The 17204-nt window shown below is 44.6% G+C and overlaps 1 protein-coding gene across 10 annotated transcripts in view; it reads left to right on the forward strand.

Annotated features, from left to right (window-relative positions):
• The window catches only part of LOC111843144 (myoD family inhibitor), a 58863-nt gene that overhangs the window by 7592 nt on the left and 34067 nt on the right, over nucleotides 1-17204 (forward strand). For 5 of the 10 annotated variants that reach the window (XR_002838085.2, XR_011989599.1, XM_072710101.1 and 2 more), the window contains exons 1-3: nucleotides 6796-7533; nucleotides 7916-8020; nucleotides 9783-9914. Coding sequence is in view for 3 of the 10 variants with exons in the window: in XM_072710101.1 (XP_072566202.1) it covers nucleotides 7927-8020; nucleotides 9783-9914 (226 nt within the window). In the remaining 7 variants the exon portion in view is untranslated. Of the gene's footprint in view, nucleotides 1-6795; nucleotides 7665-7915; nucleotides 8021-8843; nucleotides 9016-9782; nucleotides 9915-17204 lie in introns of those variants that run through there. The other 5 variants (XR_011989595.1, XR_011989597.1, XR_011989596.1 and 2 more) reach the window with 5 other exon arrangements.

Raw genomic sequence — 17204 nt, forward strand, 5'->3', positions numbered from 1 at the left:
TTTTAAAGACGCGGCGAGGGCAATATAAATGAATGCATTCATTACGTTTATTTATTTAAATATATTCATAAGGGAATAACCCACAGGGAGTGGTCGCTGTCTTCCTAATGACATGCAAATGGAGTGTAATACCCGGCGTTTCGTTCTGTCTCAACTTCGCGGGCACATTTTGGGTGGCGGCACAGGGTGGGGGGTGGGGGGCTGCCGTGCACCGCGGGCGAGCAGGATCTTTAATTCATGGGCCTGGGGGCAACGTGGAGAGATAGCCAGGGAGGAATGACACAGGAGTGCGTGGCACATTTCAAACGCTTACCTAATCTCCCAGACGCCCTTTGGCGACGCGGGCTGAGAGGGGCCCGTCCGAGATCTGCACCCATTCTCTCTTTAAGCGGTCATTGGCTACAGCTAATATTCCTCTGATCGTCACCATGGCGACTTTACGGAAATCGCTCTCATCAGAGTCTATAATTGTTATACTACCGTAAGAAACTCGTCTGGCCTTTCCCACAAACTATCATTCTGCTTGTTGTATTACTATAATACCCACATTACACCTTATTTATTTTTAAATTACAAGGCACATCACAGAAATGAATCCTATTTTTAATTAAAAAACAAGATGAATGATTCGACTCTGACATTAGCTGACGGAGGCCCCAATCTACCCCGTCTGACTAATTGCATCTCTCCTGAGAGGCTAATGAACTGACCTTCAGTTTCAGCATAACACGAGGCTGTGTCAGATCGGGAGGACTAGCTCTCGCTCTCGCTGCGTACGCCCGTGATGCATACTGCTCCTCGTTTGAGGAGTTCAGCATCTGGTGTGGCTCATTTGACCAGTACAGGGGGAAGTTAACGCTACGTTAAGGTGATATTAGGCTGTCGGAAAACATGCGGAGAGGGACGCCACCTTGCATTCGGATCATGCCGAATTGGCATTCCGTTTCCGGAACAATCTGCGGTGCTGCGGCAGGGCATTATGTAAAACGCAAAACAGGCCTGGTCGGTGTCTGAGCTCACGGGAAAGCGGTGATGGTGCGATTCACATTCCTCTGTCAGCAGTGTGTCAGGGACGCGTACCGGGCAGTCGGAGAGCCGCACTGCATTCCAGCTGAGGGCCGTGAAACTCTAAGCACACTGCGTTTTTGATACGGAGGATCGACATGGTCATTAGGACATGAATATTTCCATATAGTCCATGTTCCTGCTGCCTGTTTGCCATACAAAGGAACCCGCATTCCAGAAAACACCTTCTCACTACGTCCCCCATAAAGGCTGTATTTACTTACGTCAGAATTCATTTAATGCTGCCAATATATTGATAAGAAATGCTGCTGTATTTCTCCTGCTTCAGCTAAGTTTCATTCACATGATGTAACCGGATGAAAACAAGTTAATAGATATAATTTGGTTAATGGTGAATTATTATTTATGCTTGGAAATCCAGATGGGCCACAGCAACTCTGACATTTGAGGAGACCCTGAATCACGTAATTAGGCAATTTTGATGGCAGGTTTGTAAATCCCGTTCTTCTGTATTGTCTTTTTTTTCCTTGCACAGCTCACACTCAAATGTTAATCCCAGATGTTCCGGGGATCATATGTGACATTTAAAAGAACATTTTAAACTGAACAGGTCTTCTTTTAACCCTGCGCCACACCCCCTACTAAGTCAAAGCCCAATCATACGTCTCCATCCTACTCAGCCAATCCAGAGCCTTGATTGTTTTTCTCCTTCCCTCTGCCACCCACCCATCTTCTAACCATTTATACTGGTCAAGGCAGAAGCAGGAGTCGAACCTCCAGTGCTGCAGGTATCAGTGCTGCTCTTTAGCCACAAAAACATCTCTATCTTCCCAGGGTCCCTCTACCAAACACCACCTGTGTCCCACAAGTCATTTACTTCTTTAGGTTACCTGGAATTTTCAGCAGCTCCATATCTCTAATTATCTTTAATAATTGAGGTGAGGGACTGAGGTTATTGTTATTGTTAACAAAAAATGAAAACTAACACTGGAAAAGTTTGACTCGGTTGAATTTAAATAACTGTCTTTTAAAATCGAAACTAGACAAAGTTATTAGCTTTGGCAAAAAAAGGACTGTGGTTAAATAAACTTGTTTTGCAATGTTTTCCTCTTTTTGGGTTATGAGAAGGGCAGTGTTTGGAGACATTCTGAATACTGCAGTCTTCTATGTTATCACCACAGGGAGAACAGATTACAGTAGAATCCCGCAACTTAATAATAATCTAAACCTGAAATGAAAACACACAATAGAATAGAAATAAAAACTGATTTAAAAATTAAAACTGGAATAAAATCCACGCATAGGTCACCGTTAACACACACATTGCAGATTGCCTCTCTACAGGTGACTAAAGCTACGCGCCACGAGAGTTAATTAAAACTCATATTTTAAAAATGAAAGATTCTTTCGCATAATTATGCCGATATTTAATTATAACCTGTGTCAGGGCCTGGTCTCTGAGCTGGGTGAACATTCAATTAATCCAAATAGCCAAAAAAAAAAAAAAAAGAATTGCACCGGTGTGTTCAGTAGCACGTTAATAATGCATGCCCCCATGCGGTGTGTATGACGCGACTCCACTTCATTCTCTTTACGGGCCTCGCTGATGTCAGTTTGCTCCATCAGAGTCTAACCTCATAACACACAGCCTTCACATACTCTGATCATCGCTCCTGCTGCCTCCGGGTCTTCTTTAACACCGATGTGAAGTCTTGATCCTGTACGAACATAGTTTCTGTACAGACCTTGAATATATTTGGTTTGTATCTGTTTTCCATAACTGCTTAGCTGACACGGGCTCACAATGAGTCTGGACCCTGTGCCAGGAAACACAGGACACGAGGCAGGGGACACCCTGGACGGGGTGCCGGTCCGTCAGAGGACACGAGGCAGGGGACACCCTGGACGGGGTGCCGGTCCGTCACAGGACACGAGGCAGGGGACACCCTGGACGGGGTGCCGGTCCGTCACAGGACACGAGGCAGGGGACACCCTGGACGGGGTGCCGGTCCGTCACAGGACACGAGGCAGGGGACACCCTGGACGGGGTGCCGGTCCGTCACAGGACACGAGGCAGGGGACACCCGGGACAAAAATGCTCCCAGGAGAGGCCAGAATTTAATTGACGATTTAATCAATAAAAGTAATTAAATAACAAAACATAAAAGATTCATAATCAGAAGGCCCTTTTTGATACTGCAAGCTATTGCACCACCTAATTATTGCTTATGTGTTTTTCCACTCCCTGTATTGTCTTTTGTCTTGCACCGTCTCATCTCCTATTGTTTGTCCTATTGTCCCACCATGCACCTGTCCCCTCCCCTGTAGAGCAAGAATTTTACTTTGTTCCTCGGAACACATATGACAATAAAAACTTGAAAGTCTTAGTCAATCACAGGACTCTAGTAATTAATAGATCACAGTTTGTTTCCACGGCGATCACAGGAAATTCCTAAATGCCGTCAATCGGCCGAGCCGTTAGCTCGAAACGTAGAGCACGCGATTGCGCTAATTAAATGTGATCCGGCTTGGGGTGTAGCACATGCTAAGCGGTGTGTCGTTGCATGCCGCCGCCATGGCCGCAAATAGCAACGGCAGAGTTTCGCTGGAGTCTGGAAGGTTGTGCTCCCACTATTCCCGCCGCACCCCGCTACCAAGTGTCTTGGCCGCCGTCAGCAGAAAACAAACACGCTGGCCTGCGGGCGGGTAATTGCTTTGGATCTCATGTTATATATCACAAAGTTTGTCCTTGATCTCCTGCACTTGATCTTTTATTCATTGCTGTCAAGCTATGTTATATGTTTTCCACTGACACACGTGTTGGTTGCGTGCATGTGCTCTGCAGCTGCTGTGAGTCACATGACCTGGCCTACGGAGTACACCAATGAAACAGCGTCAGATTGTTAATGTCCCCATTTACTGTGATGAACTTTGTGATGATCTTTGGGTTGTTTAGGGCTTTTTGACAGTATGAAGTCTGTAAATGCAAAGAAATGCCTTTGTCAAAAACCTCCGGATTTTCGAGGCTTGCTGTTCTACATCAGGACACTAACTGGAATAAGTCTGCCTGCCTTTTTGGTGGTTTCTATTAAAATGTATGTGGTCATACTTGATGGGCAGATCTTTAGACTCAGTTGTGTAGCTAAAACAACTCAAAGCTTCTCAGGTCTCCATTCAGCAGAACTTGCAGGAATCCATTCTAATTTTGCAGGGCATTCAGTAGCTTAGTCAAAGGAGTGGAAATATTAGTGATGAAGAACCTCCTGGTTCCCATCGCAGGAAGATAATTGCCGTCGCCCCCTTTGGACGATGCCAGGGTAAAGCGTTCAACTTTTAGTCACTTGATATAAGCGTCTGCTCTGCAGCTAAAATGAGTAAAACCTGATTTTCGTCTGCCGAAGCCTGACACCCAGTCCCGGGTCACTCACACCCTGTACGCACGTGCACAGCCTCCGGATCACACCAACCGTGCTTGGCTAAGCAGTTACCGAAAGTGGATGTGTGACTGGAATTTATTTTTTATATACACACTTCTGCACTGTTTTGTTGTACAGAGGAGTGGTAGAGTCCATGAAGACCTTCTCTGCTCCCAGAGAGTAGGTGTTTGGAAGCGATCAGAGCTACCCTTCAAAAGAGGGCATGTAAACATTACAATGATGTCTATGCTCATATGGAGCTTTGCTGTTCATCCAGATTCATGGCTTGGAATTGGACTTTTCTTCTTCACTTCAAAGCCTGACTTGTTAGGGTCCACATTTTTATCCCCCTGCCGAGACTTCTGTGAGGCTTCTTTGATGATCCGATCAGCTATGGTTCTGTATTGTTGCTCCAGTTCAAAGTGACACCTGCCTTTTTTTTTTGGTGGGGGGAGGGGGGCATGTCGGGATGAGAGTGGAAGGTGTAAGTTGTGATTTCTTTATTCGAGGCGCAGAGCTGGAAAATAAGCTCATTAGAGCTAATTACAGGTTTCCTGTGTCATTGGTTTGCAGATTAACAGCTCTGACCCACTCGATGCCTGACGCGAATATTTCACTTAAAATCTCACAGCTGGGGGCGGGGCGGCAACCAATCAAAATGGAAGACACATGCCTCCACTTATGTGCACCCATAACAATATACAGCATATACAGATATGTAATACTGTACTATGTGTCCTGTACGACAAGTTTGCAGACTGACGTTTTTGATTATCAGAGTGGCCCCAGCTGGACACTGATTGGCTCCCGGAGCGCCCCCTCCCCTGTAAAGAACCCTAGAATCACCCCCGCTTTGTACATCTTGAGGTTTTGAAAGGGAAATTCTGAGGGATGCAGACGACACTCAGCAATCGGGCGTCTGGCTGAATGAGCAGGTGCAGCTGAGTGAGATGCGAGTCCTGACCGGTGAAATGCGACCGCAGCAGCCACGCCTCACGCGGGCCTCTTGTCCTGCGCCTTTGGCTGCCGCCTGTCCCTCGCTGCCCTTCGCTCCCGTTCCGACCGCTGTTTCGTAGCCGATCGCCAGCTGACGAATCCCCGTGGCCCTAAGTCCGCAGCCACACCGCGGAATCACCCCCAGAGCTTCATGCAGAAAGTTTGGCCCGTATCTCTGCAGTATTTTGTATTTCACTCTCGTCCATCAGTTCCCTCCCTGTGTCAACCTTGGTTTTCTGCCAGCCTATAAAGATCCATCCTTCTTCCCAGTGCTTTTCCAGTGCCGGGGTTCTAGAGCCTATCCCTGGAAGCACAAGGCAGTGGAACGTTCGGAATTTCGACACACACACACACACACACACACTAAAGCCAATTGGCCAACCACAATTTGCTGCATTTTTGGGAAGTGGAGCAAAGACAATAAATAAACTAATAAAGTAAAAATAAATACAACACATCAAAGGGCTGGTGCATCAGTTGTTAGTGCTGTACCTTTACAGCTCCAGAGTCATGGGCCCAGTTCTGTGTACATGGGGGGTTGGGGGGGGTGCAATATAAGGATGAATATGATGATATAAGACGGGGAAGGGCAGACCAGCCACCCCTACGGCAAGATCTGCTCATTTCACACCTACCTGTCCAAGTGCAGCTGATTTAGTGCAACATCTTCAGCTGATGTGGGTTCCTCGGAAACCAGGGCCGCAGTTTAAAAATAAGAGACGCTTTATGGTGAACATACCCTACGGCCTGTCAGGATCCTCAGGCCTAATGTACTGCCGGCCCACAGCACCCACTGACATTTCCGATCGCGCAAGTTTTCTTTAAAAAATCAAGTTTTTCAAAGGTGTGGCTTCTGAAACTTTCAGTCTCCCTGGTTTAAACTTTCTCCCCAGGGGTTGTGGGGGGGGGGGGGGGGACAAGGAACTTCTGGAGAAGGAAATGTACCCCCTGAGGGGGGGGGGCAAGGTGAATTCTGATTACAGATCAGTGCAGTAGTGAGTCAATAGTGTGAAGTGAAGACCTCTCAGTGTACTGAGCAAATCTGCAAGATGGATAATGCGCGCCCTCGAGCTTATACCATTGACATGGATCCATTGTAAATCATTCTGCCACAGACCTGGCATGATTTCTACAGTACATTAGAGTGAGAAGATAGAGTTCACCCAATCAATGAATAGGGTATATTTCATATCATTCACCCAGTCCTTATGCATTTATATGAGCTACGCTGTAAATACAAGTATCACTGCTTTGTACATGTGGGTCACAGGCAGTGTCCACGCTGAGGACAAATTCAGATTAACAGTCTTTGAACAGACAAAATAAAAGATGATTTTTATAGGGGGGGGGGGGGGGGGGGAGCATCATTGAAAGGCCCAGCTGAAATTCATAGTCCAGCATGATCAGGTGTCGGAGCGCGTGAAGATCTTCTGAAGCTGTGCAAAACGTGTGTGAAGATGCAGAGTCTTTGAGGTTAGTTATGGCCAACAAGACGCTGTTGCAGAGGTTACCGACTCAGGTCTCAGGGTTTCTGCTGCTGTTGGCCCCTCGGGAGAGATACTTAACCTGAATTGCAGCAGTGAAACTCCCAGCTTTATAAATGGATTGACCTCCAAGTAGCTTTCGACAAACGTGTCAGCTGCGCAATTAAATTATAGTGTATACATTACACTGAATCAATTTAAATGGCGGCCCTTCTAGGGTTTCCCATACATCCCGATAACATTTCGTCATCCATAACCCACAGGTACACGAGCGTTACATCTCCAAACATCTAACATATCATAAACATAACCTTGCTATCTACATCGTGATAAAATCGCACACATTCGTGGATTAAACGGCGATCACTTTGCCAAGAACAAACACAAATAAGACGCACTTAATTGCAGTGACCTAATCGACCTGCCCGGGCAGCGCTCTCCAAGCAGCGCCCCGGGTACTGACGCCGCCCTGGATCCCCGTCCCGGTTCCCGGCTGAAGGGCTGCCACGGTTCGCGAGTGCCTGTCGGAATCCGGAAATGATGAAAAGGCGCCTGGCGAGGGAAAAGGTTGCATTTCTCCGGAGCAAAACAGCACAGGCGATCAAATCAAAGTGAGTGATTTCGGTAGAAGGTGGCAGCGGCCGGGGATCGAGCGGCTGTTAGAAAGGAGTTTACCTGCAATCAGGAAGGCAGCTGACTGTGATCTGTAAGAGCTGACATGTTTCGGACTTAAACACCCCGGGTGTGTGTTTATTAATGTCACTGTTACATGTAGCGAAGGCCAGTACACGTCTGTCAGTTTGCATTAGCGCAAGTTTAAATTATTGAAATACTGAATATATAGCCTACTGTCGTTTTAATGGCTGAACTAACCTTATTAACTACACTGTCTTCATGTTGTAGGTCTGTGTTGTATTACTGTATGAAATTATTTTGTACATGTTATAATAGATGTTCCATTATAATTATTCTCAGTATAATATTTTTCGGAAGGTTACTCTTTTATGCGAAAGGAAGGGTGGCTAAGAATGTCCCAGGAGACAGCGTCCCCCTTGAAGACCGGCTCCTCCGTGCGGGATGGTCTGCTTCTTTTTAACGGTAAGAGAAAATGGCCAGAAAGTCCACGATTCATTGCGGGTTTCAGTGCGGTCCCGCTCCGGGTTTGCGCTCATTAAGTGCCATCGCCTCCTAAATCGGTTTGGTCTCCGGATTAAACTGCGTCTGAAAACGGCTCCGCGAGTAATCCAAATTAAAAGATGCCTTACAGTATATATTGGTTAATTTAAACCAGTTCCCCTTTTAGTTGCTGCACAATTGTATATAGCAAAATTTTATCAAGTTATTTTCCATAATAAATTATACGTTCAGGTACTGTGAGTTAAAAAGCTTTTCGTATTAAAACGTGCCTTATGTCGCTGGCCATTTCGTGTTGGTTTACATTATTACAAGAAAAAGGCCTACAATATATTACAGTGATATTGTATTACAATGCCAAAATATCCACATAAATCGTTAGTATAACCACAATTTAAGATGTTCTGTTATTATTTTAATTGCGTAATTGTCATTTTTGGTTGTCAATTTATATTATATAAACGCATATCTTAACTATTAGGCCTATAATTTATAGATATTATATAACTATAACACTTTAAACATAAATATTAAAAAAAAAAATTGGCGGAAAAATGGTGTTTTTATGGCGAAACAACCTTTATGTGGGATTTTCTTGCATTAATTCGGTCCGACATGAACAAATACCAGGCGTAATAATGTTTTCATTATTTCTAAATAAAAACTGAAGCAACGCTCTGCGAATATTAGAGGCAAGCACGGCCAATTATAGTTGTTTTAATTAACTTGCTGGTTGCCTTTAAGATTATCATACGTAAAATAAGACGTGCCCATTTTTAATCAGCCGCCGAAACTGCCTATTTATACCCGGCATCATTAGGACTCTGTCAAAAATAGCAAAGTAGGACAAAGTAAGCAATCAGGAGAGCTGCTGGCGAATGGCTTTTCTGCGGGACCTTCAGAGGCACCCCTCCGAAGGGCTGTAAATGGTTTGGAGATCGGCCGATTTATTTCCAGCGGTAAGCGCTAAATACTATGATGCATCGCAGCCGTCCGCTGGGGATTAAGCGCCTATCGATCTGTGCGGCGGCGCGGCCAATGCGGCCCGGGATGAGACCCTATCTATCAACGTGTCGGGGGCGCTGCCTGATCTTATCCCATCCGCGGAGGCTGCACACAGGCGCGCTAATATTGCAAATACTGTGTTTACACTGGGAACTGTACCGTGTGATGGATGAATCATTTTTCATATCCCTCCTAAAGAGTACTGCTTAGGCGGGCATCTGGTCCACAGGCTTGTGTTGTGGTTCACACACCGGGGGAGCTGCCACTTTCCTTTTCATTTTTTTTTTACGAGGGTCAATTGTTATCTGGGGGCTTGTTCAGGGCTCTCAAGTTCTGCTGGCGGCTGACAGCTGTGATCGCCTCTGTGCCTGGAGATTTTTTGTAGAAATCGTCAGCTGTTGTGTTTGACATCTTGGACACTGCGAATATATATTTCACTCGGAAGCAGCCGTTGTTGTTTAAAAATAAACGCAAACACAACTAAATCCTGAATACATATTAATACATTGAGATGAATAAAAACATCTTTCTTTCTTAAAGATATATTTACTCGTACACTATTTGCAGCTGATACATTAGCTGAGATAAGCATGTCGAGAGATAAGAATTGATGCCAGCTGAGCTTATTCTTTACATCTTGTTATATGTTTTTGTTTGCTGCTGTATTTGGGAAGACAGTTCCTTTAGTTTTTGTTCCTTGACGTGCCCTGTTCACTTCCAGAAGGATGTGGCTCTGCAGACAGGCCAGCTGACTCAGAGGGAAGACCAGGAACCATAGCTTCCGCTGAGGAATTTCCAGAACCTCGGGGTCACGTGACCACTGGAAGTTCCACTAATGGTGACCTCGTTAGAAGTAAGTGATGTACAAGCGTGTGGTTTAGTGTGGGAGGAAGATTTGAACTCATCATAAGAGGATAATAGGTGGCACGGTGATGCATTGGTTCACACTACTGCCTTCTGTGTCCAGGGTTGGGGGTTCGAGTCCCTGTCCCCGTGCTGTTTGGAGTTTGCACGCTCTTCCTCTGTCGTGCGCGTCTCCTCTTTGTGTTTCCATTTCTTTTCATAGTCCGAAGACAAGCACTTAGGATAACTAAAATCTGTAACTTCCTTATAGTATGTGTGCACCAGGTCAGGGCCTGGTACCCTGTCCGAGGGAACCCCCTAGGATAGATTCCTGGCCTCCTTGACCAGAGTAGGAGTTTGGAAGATGGATGGATGTATGGATGGGTGATTGCATTGAAAAGATCTGGGATTCAACAGGTAGCAGCATTCTGCTACGCAATGTTATTTTGAAATACCCCTAATTCAGTAGCTATCATATACAAAAAACAAGTTGATCTAATATGCTGTTGATGGCCATCCCATGTTTACTGAGGAGAATTTTCATGTCTGTGAGCAGGACATCTTGCTTTTGTACCAATAAGAAAGTTAGTGAAAATATTCATCTGTGAACAGTGCATAGGTAGAAAATGCTTTGAAAGTTGATTTGCAATACAAGCACTTGGCGAGCAACTTAATAATAGTTTTATTATATGAAAACCAGAAAAGCGAGTCTGCACTCTAAGATCAGAGGGTATAAATTATAGATAGTCTTCCTTGGGCCCTTTGAACTAACTCAGAAACTGGTGCTGTTCACATCTGCACTTGCTCCAAAGGCTCCGTGAACCTCTGGTTGCTTGCATGTCTCCAAACAAAATGTTTCAATAAAATTTCAATATTGATAACTCAGCTGGTACCATCGCCTCTCATAACTGGATTTTTATATGATGCAGTGATTCTCCATTCATAGTGGTGTGAAGGAACAGAACCTCTTTGATTCAGAACTTAATCGCCAGTAGAAATAATGATATGAAGGTGTGCAGTGTAAATGTTGCTAAAATCGGACTAGCAGGTGAACCAATACTCTCAAGGCTATAGATTTGGGTATGGATGCTAGGTACATATCCCTACAAATACTGTGGGGGTGCCGTGTGTGTTTGGGGTGGGTGGGCGTTCCGGACGGATCTGGTTCCTGCCAGTGTTGAAACCAAACTGGAAACGCCCTTGGATGCTCTCTTTTTGGGTGAGGTCCATGGGAGCGTGTTCACCTGTGAATTGTGACCTTTTCTTGGAAACAGTCAGCTTTAATCCAGTTTTGGGGATTCCCTTTCTCAGCATTTTGGATCTAATTAAGTGCACGGCCTGCTGACTTCCTGAATGTCATCACTGCCTGACAGGAAGTGACCCACTGCACGGCATCCTCAGGGGGGACAGGCTTTGTGTTGTATGGGCCGGACGAACCCGCACCATGTTCCACAGATGGTCTGTCAGCTCTGTTCCTACAGGACATCCTCCAATTTGAATAAGAAGGGATGGAGCCTCCTGTCTGTTTTTCAGATCTGATGGCCATTCTCATAAACATCATGCATTGGTGCACGTCGCATTTTTGAGTAACAGTGATACCAGGTCAATGTTCCCGCCCCGGCCTCTAGATCCTGCCCCACCCCCCTCCTTGTTTCGGGGAAACACACTGGAACAAGATGATGTAATGTGATTAGTAAACTGCAATGCAGGGTGGAGTAATCTCACCACAGTTTCAGGAGAAGCAGAAGTGTAGTAGTGTTGTCTTGGTAGTAGAGTGATTCTAGCTACCTACCTAGTGCAGACTTAGGCTTTGTAACCAACCTGTTGTGGATGGATTTACTATTGTCAGTCACTGCTTGGTTTAATCACTTGGAAGTGGACTGAATGTGTCAGAGATTGACAGCACAGAAAATATACTTCATACTGTTTTATATACTGTATAGTGAAGCGGTGCTTACCTTTGCATGTGTCTGTATCTACTTGTGAGACAGTGAGTGAGTTTTGGGGGCTGGGTGGCGTCTGGTGAGATACATTCCCTGGTCAAACACATGCAGCTGAGATACGAGAGCATCGGCTGGGCTTTCTGTACATGGGCCGAAGCCAAGGTGTCTTATGGAACAAAACTTCGACTGCCTTTGACGGAGAGGCTTGTGCTCCTGACAGAAGCGGCCTTTGATATTATTTAACGCATTGGGGTAATTCCGAGCCGATCTTGCCGTGACCGAAGCAGGGCTTCGAGCTGCCCCGGGGTCTTCAGCCTGTAGGCCTGCTGGCTCCCTGCATGTCCTTGGCTGCTTGATCCTGTAATTGGTGCTGGCTCAGCGTGTGGGACGTATCAGAGCAGGCCTCGCCCTGGCCTGCAGGCCTCCAGGTGAGCGTGGGGAGGTCTTGGGCCAGTCAGGTCGGGTGCTGGGGGGGGGGACAATAAAAGAGGGCTGATGAGACGGTTTAGGGGCCCTCACTAGGGCCTCTGTCTACAGCAGTACATTTCGGGAGATGTATGTAACATGCTTTGATTTAATCCGGATTTTTATGTAGATTCCTCTTATTTAGGGTTGGTGTGGGGGCACAGTGGTTAGCCTGGGGAGAGACTTTTCGCCATGGCTCCAAGTGTGTGGAGTTTGCATGTTCTTCCCGTGTTGTCTTGGTTTTTATTCCGAATACTCCTGGTTTCTCCCCACAGTCCAAAAATGTGTTAAGGTGAATTGGAGTTACCAAATTGTGTGTGTGTGTGTATGTGTGTATGTGTGTGTGTGCCCTGTTATGGGTTGGCACCCCATCTCAGATGGTTTATTACTAGGGCTGGGTAAAAAAATATCGATTCTCCGATTTTAATCGATCTTCAGTTTAACGCAATGATATCGATTCGGGAAATCCCCGAATCGATTCTTAATGCGCGTGAAATAGATTTCACTGTTGCACATTTACAGTCTTTTTATTTTTTCACAGTAATGTGCATTTTGCAGTTTGTTTACATGGTGTACAATGGATGCACATATTTATGACTTCTTGTTACAGTGTTCATTTAAAATAAAAGTTGTTTAAAATAAACAACTGTGTGCACCCTATTATTAATGTAGATGTGTATTTCAGTAATAAACTTAAGTAGGAGAGTTTCAGTTACCAGCATTTATATCAAAATATGGATCCCATGTCTGCAAAACTAACATTTTAAATGAAATATTGATAGCTAATCGAATCGAATCTAATCGAAACCATAAAAATAAGAATCGAAACGAATCGCCGAATTGGTCACAATACCCAGCCCTATTTATTACTGTTTAAAATGACCATGTAGCTGCCCAAGATGTTTTAAGAGTGAACTACGGGGCAGTGCCTTCTCAATAAAATGCAGAGTTTTTGGTCAGGAAAATAAATAATTGCTGATTAAGAGGCAAACGGGTGTCGCCCAGGTTACACTCATTTATCACAGCAGATGAGTCAGAGTGTGAGTGTTGCTGGTGTGACACACCGTGAATCTACATGCCTCGGAGCCAGGATGTGACATGCAAGGAGGATGGGGGCTAGCTGACTGCTCTCCTTATAGTGCTCTCCCTATAGTGTACTGCTAATTGAAGCCAAATCATATTAGCAATCATATTAACCGTAGCTTTGTGGCTGGAAACAGCAGGCCGGGGTGACGTTCCTGGAGAGACGTTTAGGAAGCGTGAGTCACTTTAATCCTGCCAGATATATTTTGAGGAAAGTCTGTAACATGACTTTGGTTTTCATGGATCTGTACCTGGAGAGCTTCTCTTGGAGCCGATGTGTTAGCTGTAGCAAATTGTGGCCCGTTTAGGTATCTTAACATTGCATTATTCATTGAACTGTTGAATACTTCAAAGTGTTCTCCCGGATAAAGAAGAACAGATATTTTTATCTTGGGGAAATTCTGAAGTGAGGCAGTAAGGTCAAGTAATGTCGCTGCGCTTTGCAGAAGATATTAACCTCTTTCGCGCATAATGGGGACTGTCTGCAGGAGATTGCGCCTTTAATTTTAAAATCTCAAGGTTGTTAGCTTGGCTGAGGGACGACCTTTTGGCTGGGAGCTTTTCCGTCGAAGGGGACGTGGCGTGTGGAGGAAGGTGGTTACGTTGATGTAGCGCTGCAGCAAAGGGCGCCGTCCATGAGTCTCAGGTGCCTCGGCGGCCTTTTAAACCAGAGGCAGGACGGTATGCCGCGGACTCTGACGCTACAGTGTTGTTTGTGTGGTCGGAAGGCGTGAAAGTGAAATTTTGCCCGTGACATTGTAGCGTTGTTGCTGTGAAGATATATCAGACCGACCCCCCCTGTGTCATGGACTACATACTTTGACCTTCATTGACCTTTATAACTTCATAATGTGTTTTTTTTCTCTTAAATCCCCCCCCCCCCCCCCCCCGCCAACCTTTTACCCAAAATCTGCAACACATGCAACTTACCAAAGAGTGTTAAAGTGGGTTTTATTAAAACTCTTATTTTTCTTGAGGTTGTTACATCTAAAAAATGCTATTTCAAATGCTTCAGAGATTGGCAACTTTTGATTAAATTCTGATGCAAATTTTCGATATTGTAGAATTGAGTCTGATTGTCGCTGCATTAGAACTTAATCTTTACTTTAATCTCAAGACCCCTGGCTACTCTGAAATCATCTGTTAAAACTAAGAGGCCATTAAAAACAGAGGAAATAATTTTCAAGTGATTACTTAGCAGTGGGCCATGGAATCATAAACTGTATAAATAGGGTGAAATGTGAGTACAAGGGTTGATTAAAAGGCTATTGTAAGCCTCTTCCTTGGCGGTAATTATTTCCTCATTCTGTTGTTATAGATGCATTTCAAAAAGAATTTCATTTCACTTCATTAACGTCTTCAGAAATGTAGGAAACCGCGCGAAATGTTTTCTTGTTATGAAGTGAGGGGGAAAGAGTAATTACTCACAAAGGAGGCGAAGAGCGTAATAACTGCGAGTGAATTTCCTCATTTTCATCAGGAGAAGTAGGGCTTTACGGATGTGGGAAAATGGAACAAACTGAGAAATTGAACTCTCGCTTAACTCCCGGTGGCATGGTGGAGTCTTAGTCCTGCGTTTGACCATCGGTACCGGACTTTTACAGTCACAAGCGATTGTTGTCTGGTGACGGCCGTGCCGTGTTTTTTCATGTTGTGTGACAGTTTTCCTGAAACGTTGGGCTGTTACTATGTACAATGGCGTTTGGTGTCCATAGAGCTTGTGATGATTCAACACCGATGGAGGAAGCACTTGAAAAACTGAGAGGAGCCTTGGCTGTGGATGGTAAGGACCAGAGAAGTGGCATCCGGTGAGGCTTGTATCCAGTGTGACCAGCATCCAGTGTGGTCGATGTCGAATGAGACCCTTGAACAATGAGGTCTAGTGAGGCCTTGTTCAGTGAGGTCGATGTCGAGTGAGGATCTTGTCTAATGAGGTTGACATTGTGTGAGGCCTGTGTCCGGCATCCAGTGAGGTCGACATTGAGTGAGACCCATGTCCGGCATCCAGTGAGGTCGACATTGAGTGAGGCCCATGTCCAGCATCCAGTGAGATTGACATTGAGTGAGGCCCGTGTCCAGCATCCAGTGAGGTTGACATTGAGTGAGGCCCTTGTCCAGTGTGGTCGGCGTCCTGTGAGACTGGCTTCCAGTGAGGCTTCCAGGGTCATTATGTCTAGAATGACCCTGTGTCCTCATTCCTCTCCCATTATCACAATGGCTTCATCTTTTCCACACCCTCCCCCCCCCCCTTTTTTGCGACAAATCCAACCTTAAAAAACTCCTCTCCTGTATAATTGAGCAAACCCCTTAAAGCACCCTCGCCTCAGAAGGAACACCTGTAAAATTGAATTAGGTGGTGTGTTCGTAGGAAACAGCAACTGTAGTCATAACAGTGGCATCGCCTGGAGACTCTACACTTCCAAAATAGCTCTGTTGATTCAGTGTGAAATTAATACAAAGGTTTCTCGCTCGCTCCAGTTGTGGGGGGTCGTGGATACGAGACATTTTGAGGGCTTCTTGTCTTCATACCGCAATCCATTTTATTTGTTTATTCTAATTTCGCTACTGTTGTGCACTTGCACGTGAGTTTTTCGCTCCCCTGTACAGGTGCTCCTCGACTTACGATGTGGTTACGTTCCGATGAACCCATTGTAAGTGTAAAATATCCTAAGCCGAATATGATATGATAAATAAATAAGTAAATGAATAACTGCTGTCATTGGATAACTAAACAGCTATTGTAACTAGCTAAATACCAGTAATTTTAAATATAAATAAATGAATACACGTTTATTTGGTTAGACACAAAAAACAATCATACGATACAGTGTTAAACACTATACCAGATGCTTACGATCATGATCATTACAGAGACTGGAATCGTGGCTGGGTGGATACTGCCATCGTCCAGCATCAGTAGAAAGTATCGTACGACATATCGCTAGGAACGGATCAAAATTCAAAGCTCGATGACTACAGAACATGTACTGCTGTCGCACCATTGTTAAGTCAAAATATCGTAAAACAAACCACGTACCAAGTGTCAAGTCATGTGAAAAATAACGTGATTTGATTTGATTTTGATGTTGCTGAACTCTCCCCCCCCCCCGCCCCCCGTGTGCATCTTCAGGCGAGTGCACATTCAGGTGTGTACAGGTGTGTTCAGAAGCTGCGACTGTGTTTGGTGCCATTAATGAAGGGTTAATGATGAAGCAGTACAGTCCAATTGAAAAGAGCAGAAAACATGGGGAATATCACAGACTTAATTACGATTTCAGCTTTGACGTCGATAATATAAAATCACAGTCAACTCGCTCATAAAAACCTAAAAAAATCTGATGGGGTAAAGGAGACGGATAGAGAAAGAATATTGCAGATCTAAGCTACTTCTTTAAAGCCTCTTTAAAATAAATTAAGTACTCATGGTAGCTTAGAATTTCCTTTTATAATAACAATTTGTAGTAGTGGACAGAGAAAGATAAGGTTTTTTTTTTCAAATTTAACTTCTTTTTTTTACATTTGGAAGGAATGCAAACAGTTTAATTAAAATACAGAAACCTATTTTCAAGTCGTTTGACGACAGATCATCTGCTTTTATATAACACTTATATGGAATGGGAAATGAACCAGGTGCAGTTTGAAAATATTAGGATGAGATGACTATTACCACAGGAAAACGTGCTGTTAGGTGTTTAAATCAGACTTATAATTCTTATAAATGAACACAGTTGCCTGTCATCCATTATTGTTCCATAGGATGAGTTTTAATTAAGTAGATTGTAAATTTGTTACATCATCCTCCTTCACAA

The sequence above is a fragment of the Paramormyrops kingsleyae genome, chromosome 3 (assembly GCF_048594095.1).
Source record: "Paramormyrops kingsleyae isolate MSU_618 chromosome 3, PKINGS_0.4, whole genome shotgun sequence".
NCBI classification, from domain to species: domain Eukaryota; kingdom Metazoa; phylum Chordata; class Actinopteri; order Osteoglossiformes; family Mormyridae; genus Paramormyrops; species Paramormyrops kingsleyae.